Source organism: Cervus canadensis, chromosome 17 (assembly GCF_019320065.1).
Source record: "Cervus canadensis isolate Bull #8, Minnesota chromosome 17, ASM1932006v1, whole genome shotgun sequence".
In the NCBI taxonomy this organism is placed as follows: Eukaryota; Metazoa; Chordata; class Mammalia; order Artiodactyla; family Cervidae; genus Cervus; species Cervus canadensis.
Window position 1 is genome coordinate 46,548,781 of NC_057402.1, and position 6,953 is coordinate 46,555,733.

The following is a 6,953-nucleotide window of genomic DNA, read 5'->3' on the forward strand; positions in this document are numbered from 1 at the left end:
CTGGGAAATAGTTAGGTCCCCAAAATAAATATTCCCTTACAGGGGACTTCCCTGGTGGTCCAATGGCTAAGATTCAGCACCCCCAATGCTGAGGGCCAGGGTTCGATCCCTGGTCAGGGAACTAGCTCCCACAAGCAGCAAGTAAGAGTTCACATGCCACAACTGAGACCCAGAGTAGCCAAATAAATATTTAAAAAAATAAATAAATAAAACCTCTTACACTCTTCAGACACCTTGAGGGCCTTGATAAAGGAAGCAGAGGGCCATCTCCCTGACCAGCCTCACTGCATTGCAGACCAAGAATTTCTTTTCCAATTTTTCTGTTGCTGTCCTTTCTAGCAACCCCAAAGCTCTGAATGCCCAGCTCCTTGATGTGGGCAGAAATACCTAAACTCATCATCATTCTAGGGCAGCCAAGTCTGAAGTCAGTCTGCTTGAGTTCAGAACCACCAGCTCTGTGCCCTTGAATGAGTTACTGGCTCCTCTGTGCTTCAATTCCCCAATCTGCCAAATGGGAAAAACCAGGCAGTGGTAAAGAACCCGCCTGCCAATTCAGGCAGTTCAATCCCTGGGTCGGAAGACCCCCTGGAAGAGGAAATGGTAATCCACTTCAGTATTCTTGCCTGGAGAATCCCATGGACAGAGGGGCCTGGTGGGCTATGGTCCATAGGGTCACCAAGAGTCAGACATGACTGAGCAACTCAGCATGCAGGCAGCAACTAGCACCTGTGAGGACTCTTAAGAGAGACGATACACATAGAGCACTTACACAAGCCTGGCCCAAGATCTATGGTTATTATCCTCCCCATATCCAGTCCAATTCAAGATCTATTGTTTCACAAGTCTCCACCCAGTGGCTCCACCCCTCGTGAGATTTGCTCTTCCCAGCCCCTCCTGCCTTACCTGTCTGGAGCTTGTTCTAAGCCGTGACTCACGGCAAAACTCTGCAGCTCCCATCAATTACCTCCCTGTCTCTGCCTCCATCTGTCATTTGTGGGTCCCTTCTGGGAGGGAACTCTTTTTCCTAACACCCAGTGCATTTATTCAACAAGAATTTATGGAGGGTCCACTATGTGCCGGGCCCTGTTCTAGGCACAGGTGATCATTAGCAATGAATCACGAACACCTCATGAACTGAAGGTAGTAAGAGATGTAACCCAGGAAGAGATACCAGTTTGGGTCTCTGGCCTTTCCTTTCCATCCCCATTCTTCTCCCGGACCATGCCTAAATAAATCACACAGAGGTACAAAGCAGGCAGAAAGAATTCCAGATCAAAAAATGCTCAGTGGGACTTAGGCACAAGCCGATGACTAAACTGCTGCCCCGCTGAACTGGCAGACTTTGAAGAAGTCCGTGTTAAAACACCCGAAACACCCGGTTTCCCCACGTAGTCACACTGGCCGTCAAATCCTCCAGAACAGTATGCGGAACACAACCGGAAAATAAGGTCCTTCATTTACTTATGTCATGAGCATATCTCAGGTTTTCATGTTCTCACTGCCACATTCTTTGGATAGAGCGTGACTCAGGTGCCCCAGGAGGCGAACCGGCAGCAGCTTTGTGTTAAGAGCCCTTGGGGGACTTACTTCCCTGGTGGTCCGGTGACTGACTCCACACCCCCAATGCAGGGGGCCTGGGTTCAATCCCTGGTTAGGAAACTAGATACCACATGCCACAACTAAGACCAGGTGCAGCCCAATAAATAAATACATATTAAAAGAGAGAGATCATTGGAAATGGACTCTGAAAGCCTGTGTTTGAGTGCTGGCTCTGTCAATTACTGCGTGATTTCAGGCATAAAGTTTTTCTCTTGTCTCTATCTTTCAGACAAGCTCTAAGGTCCTCTTCCAGTTTTGCAGTCTAAGGGCTAGGATCCACCACCATTAACATGAGACTCAGCAGATTCCTTAATTCAACAAGATGAGCCCCCGCCCTCAGATCCCTGGCTGAGTGAGCCAGATGAGGAGCCTGTAAACAGCATCCTGAGATGCGCTGACTCCTCCTTTGTTTATTTACTCCCTTCCAACTTCAAACCTGAGCTTTCCAAGCACAACTCTGGTAGAAACATCCCTGGGCCACAAGGCAAACCTAAAATAGAAGGTATGCAAAATCTCTGGTGGGCCCATTAGTCTCCCTTCCTCCAACTCAAAAACCGTGCCAGACCTTGTCCGTCTCCTTTTCTCCAGACGGAGAGCCTAAAATAAGTCTCCCTGGTAGAAAATGCCTGGTTGGAATGGAAGTGCCTCAAGTACAGAAGAAATGGCCCAATGGCCACACACCACAGGTCAAGGACTCACCCAGGAATCTTCTCTGAGAAGCAGGAACCTCCGTTCCCACTTCAACTCACTGCCTCTCCCTCCATGGGCATACAGGCAACCAGGCAAGCCTGGGGGAAAGAAAAACATGATCCAAATGGCCAACTCACCCTACCCCCACTGCCCTCAAGCAAGAAGGCCGGCTCCTGCAGATTACTGGAACACTAGAGTCACTAGAGCTACAGGTGACCAATTAGAGGTCCTGTTCCCAGACTGGCAGGTGCCTGGCACACAGTGATGTGTGGCTGGAGGGCCAGCTGACAGAACCACCACCAAAGTTCTTGAGAATAATATTAGCTTTAAAACAAACGAGAAAGGGACTACCATACTACCATAAGTCTCAAAAATCAAAACCGGACTGGCCCATGGCTTTGATCACAAACTCTAAGAATGCCTTTTCTAAAGTCTAAAGACAATTAGGGGCGGTTCACCACCCCTCCCCCACCTGGTCCGGCGGGTCCTTTGAAGGCCCCTGGTCTCAGGGCAAAAGCAGGGATGCAGGCTCCAGGCCCTCTGCTTGGCAGAAATGAACTTTGACTGTTTTACTTACACGTGTACAAAGGCAGCACTGAAAGAGCAGCTTCGAAGTTGGCTGGCTGACCCCCACAGTTCAAAGTCCCTCTCCGCACACCTGTGGGATAATCTTGTGAGTTTCCCCAGAGCCCTCCGGAACTGGCTATATCCCCTCCAGGTCTGCGCCGGCTGGGAGTTTCCATTTTGCGCAGAAATCAAGGCGTTCTGGGTGCCCTTAGCACTTAGGGCGCTCGGCCCGCAGCTCTAGGGTGGGCCTCCAGGAGGGTCCCTCATTGGACCGCTCAGACCGGGAAAGGACCAGCACCTCGTAGTGACCCTGTGAAAACGCACCCGGGCTCCGAGTACGCCTTGCCCGATCCCTCGCAGAGCTAAGAGATACATTAATGATCGTTTTGGGTTAGTTAAAACCCACGCAAGGACCTCCCTGGCCTCTTAAATCTTCCCAAACTACAGCACAGAGTGAAGGGAAGCAGTTGCAGCGACCATAAAAGTCATCTTTAAAGGCAAGTTGGAAAAAAAAAAAAAAAAACCCGATACGCACTAGTTAGCAAGTCCGCGGTTAGGGGGGCGGTGGCACCAGGGCCGGATCTGTGGGCTCTACGCTGGGGCTGTCCCGTCGGTCCCCGAGTCCCCCGCGCCCACCTGGCAGCCTCGGGGGGCCCCCAGTCTGACGCCAGCGATCACACCCCACGGCTCTGTCCAATTAGGAAAATGACCGCGAGGAGACGGAGAAGGGTGGGCGACGAGGAAGGGGAACCGAGACCGACCAAGGAGAGCCGTGGACACCCGGCCGGACGGCGAGCGCCTTCAACAGGTCCCCGGCCCCGGCGTGGGGGGCGCGCGGCGGCCCGGGGGGGGGGCGCCCCCCGACAGCCCAGCGGCGCGCCCGGCCCTCCCCCACCCCGGACGGCGGGGACGCGCAGCCACCCCACCCGCCCCGAGAATAAAGTTTGTGGGCAGCGGCGGGGCGGGGCGGTGCGGCCAGGGGGTGAAACTTTGAGTCCCGGGCGGGCGGCGGGGGGAGCGCACCGGGCGCCGGGACACCCACGTGCGGGCCCGCGAGCCGCCGCCGCCGCCTCCTCCGGGCCTCCCGCCCCGCCGCCGCCGCCGCGCTTTCCTTTCATTTTTGCTTCTCTCTCTCTCTCCCCTCCCTTTCTCTCTCTTCCTCTCTCTCTCATTCGCGCGCTCTCCTCGCTCTCGCCCGCTTTCGCTCGCCCGCTCCCTCCTTCCCTTCCCCCTCCACACCCCCTCCCTCCCTCCAGACGCCATCTCTCCCTCTTTCCCCGGCTCTCCCTCTCTCCCTCCAGCTCTCCGGCATGAGGGAATGTGGAAGTGAAAGGAAAAGACGACATATTTGCAGCGCGGCCAGGGCCTGCGCGCCGCCGTCCCCGGGGAGAGGCGGGGGGCGGGTCGGCCGCGGCCGCAGCGACCCACCCCCGCGCCCCCCGCGCCCCCGCCGGCGCGCCGCCCGGGGCTGCGGGGCCGGGGCCCGGGGGCCGCGCGGGACACTCACCCTGGGTCCGGGCGCGGCTCCTGCGCTGGGGCCCGTGGCGGGCCGGGGCCGGGGGGGCTCCTGGCTGCCCACCGCCCGGGCTGCTGCTGCGCGCCCGCCGCCCGCCTCCACGCGCGCCCGCCGCCTGCTCCTGCCGCCCTCCCTCCGGCTCCTCTCTTTCTCTCTCTCTCTCCCCCTCTCTCTCCCTCTCCTCTCTCTCTCTCTCTCTCTCTCTCTCTCTCTCTCTCTCTCCCTCTCTCGCTCGCTCGCTCTCTCTCCCTCCCTGGAAGAAGGGAATGAGGCAGGGCTGACGTGAAGGGATGCAAAACAGCTCCTCCTAACCCAGCTCGCGGAGGAAGAGAAAGACAGAAAAGCAGCCCTTTTATCTCTCTTTTGTTTTCTCACTTCCTTCCACCCCCCCCCAACACCCCCCTCTTGTCAGCCCAAGTTTTCTTTTCTCTTTCTACCGCAGAGAGGGTTTTTCTTCCTTTCTTTCTCTTTCTTTCGGTTCAACTCTCCCACTCAAATTGAAAGCCTGGAGGGGTTTCTCTCTCCTTTCTTTTTTTTTTCCTTCCCTCTTTTCTTCCTTCTTCCTCCTTTCTTATTTCTCTAAAAGGGTTTTGTTTGCTGTGGGAGTTTCGTTTGAGAATCAAGTCACGCCTTTTTTTCCTCCTTTTCTTTCTTTTTTTTTTTCTCCTCTCAGCAGAAAAGGGGAACAAAGATTAACTGAAGCGGGGGAGAGGGGGAGCATAAGAACCTCGCATGGAAATGGGGGGCCCGGTCCTGCCTGGTACAAAGGGGGCCTAGGGGACGCCCCCCTCCCCCGTGGGAAGCATGGGACGTCCTCCCGAGAGGAGAGTCGGTGGGGGTGGGGGGAACGCAGCCGCGGGTGCCGGGTGCGGGTTCCTTCCGAAGTGCGGGCGGGGGCCGCCGAGCCCGCCCCTCCCCAGCCAGAGGTGGAAGGTTGGGTGTGTTCTTCACTTATATATTTTTAAAGTAGGCAGATGGGCTTGGAACAAACATCCCCGCAGAGCACTGAACTGTAAAAAGCCTTTGAACAGCTGTTTGCAGAGCCCTGGACGTCCAGACTCGAGGGAGCGGGGCGTACTGCGAGCGCCTGGGCCGGGGTGGGGAAGGGGCTCGGAGGAGCCGCTGGGATCGGGCCCCCGCAGGCTCGCCCAGCGCAGAGCCTGGGCCTCCGCCCCCGGGCGCGCTGCTGGGGGGCGCCGAGGCGTGGCCGTTGGCCGTGCGGGGGTCGGGCCCCGGGCTCCTCCCTGCAGGGAGGCTTGGCGCAGCCTTGCCTTCCCCCGGCTCCCGACTGGCCTCTAACGTCCAGCCGCTTCTCCACTCCGAGCCCTCGGACCCAACGCGGCAGAGACCCCACGGAGGGTCAATTATTCATGGGGCGCCTGGGCGTATTCCCAAAAACCTGCTCTGCCTTCTCCAGAGAAGTGGGGAGAAGGGAGGGGAAAAGTTCCCAGAGCAAACTTGGGCCACATGTCTCTTTTGCCCAACTAAGTATTGAGCACCTGCTGGATGCCTGGCCCTTGGACTGGGGGCTGCTGCTAGGGGCTGGGGAGAAGCGTGAGTCTCCATGGGCCCCCCACGTTTCCGCAGGAAACAATGCGAGAGCAGGCTGCGGCTCCGGACCAAGTCACCGAGAGGAAGGAGAGCCTGGATCCTCTCCCCTCCCTCCGCTCTTCCTTCCCCTTCTCTTCCTTCCTCCCGGCTGCGTCTCCTTGGCTCCACCCCTTCTCCTCATCAATTCCTCCCACACTTCCCTGCTCTCCCTGGCTTTTCACTGGAGGGTCCCTTCTCCCAGCGAGGAGCAGATGCTGAGCCCCATTGTCTCCCCCCCGCCCCCCACTCACACACACAGGACCTGCCACTCTGCACCCCTCCCCCCAGCCCGCAGGCCTGGGCCTTTAGACACTGGAGCCCCAAGGCCACTGCCCCTCACCCCACCCTAAACCAGCTCCCGGTGCTGTGAGCAATGACTCCAGTCACTCAGAACATGATTTGTTTCTGACTGGGAGTGAGAAAACAGTAGCCTGGGACTTGCCTTAGCAAGGAGGACTCCGTGGTTTTTAATGTCACTGCACTGAGCCCTGGATGACCCCAGAGCATCCATCCCCCACCCATTCTGCCCTCTTAATGGGGTGTCCAGGGAGCCACATTTCTGTCATCTTAGATTCTGCTTAGTGCACCTAAATTATTTCCTCCAAATAAACAGCACTGATAGTGGAGCATTCGGGTTACCCATGCTTACTGAATACCTACTGTGTGCCCACTCCAAGCTGGGTGCTAAGGCTCTAACAACCGTCAGTGGCTGTGGTTGTCACTTAGGCTTTAGACTGGCAGGGGAAGAAACAAGAAGACAGGCAACCATAGTGCCGCATGTTACACGTAAGGATGACCCAAGGAAGCACCTAGAAAAGGGGTGCTTGGACTAGGGTGGTCAGGGATGGCTCCTGGAGGAAGTTATGTCTAGATGTCTAGGTAAATGCATGTGATGGCACATCCTGTCTGAAGGTGCCAAGGCAAGAGAGCACATTCTTCTAGGTTCTTGGAACCTCCACAAATATTGGCTGCAGTGAAGAGTACAGTGGCA

General features: G+C 56.7%; 2 protein-coding genes across 7 annotated transcripts in view; one reads left to right on the forward strand and one right to left on the reverse strand.

The window, feature by feature from the left end:
• The window catches only part of ZNF710 (zinc finger protein 710), a 73,478-nt gene extending 67,382 nt beyond the window's left edge, over positions 1-6,096 (reverse strand). For 3 of the 6 annotated variants that reach the window (XM_043434624.1, XM_043434625.1, XM_043434626.1), the window contains exon 1: positions 4,364-6,096. The gene's annotated coding sequence lies outside the window, so the exon portion shown is untranslated. Of the gene's footprint in view, positions 1-2,298; positions 2,388-3,391; positions 4,013-4,363 lie in introns of those variants that run through there. The other 3 variants (XM_043434631.1, XM_043434628.1, XM_043434630.1) reach the window with 3 other exon arrangements.
• LOC122454947 (translation initiation factor IF-2-like) lies at positions 3,562-6,332 on the forward strand. Its single transcript, XM_043489598.1, has 4 exons — positions 3,562-3,825; positions 4,158-4,510; positions 5,414-5,588; positions 6,222-6,332. The coding sequence occupies exons 1-4, from the start codon at positions 3,562-3,564 to the stop codon at positions 6,330-6,332; spliced, it is 903 nt and encodes a 300-aa protein (XP_043345533.1).
• The last annotated feature ends 621 nt before the right edge of the window (positions 6,333-6,953 follow it).

Bases quoted from the DNA above. Each gene is read 5' to 3' on its own strand.
- LOC122454947 (XM_043489598.1), top strand. From the start codon at position 3,562: ATGACCGCGAGGAGACGGAGAAGGGTGGGCGACGAGGAAGGGGAACCG. The intron at 3,826-4,157 runs GTGCGGCCAGGG...CTCTCCCTCCAG, and splicing joins GGCAGCGGCGGGGCGGGGCG to CTCTCCGGCATGAGGGAATG. The intron at 4,511-5,413 runs GCTCCTCTCTTT...AGCTGTTTGCAG, and splicing joins CTCCTGCCGCCCTCCCTCCG to AGCCCTGGACGTCCAGACTC.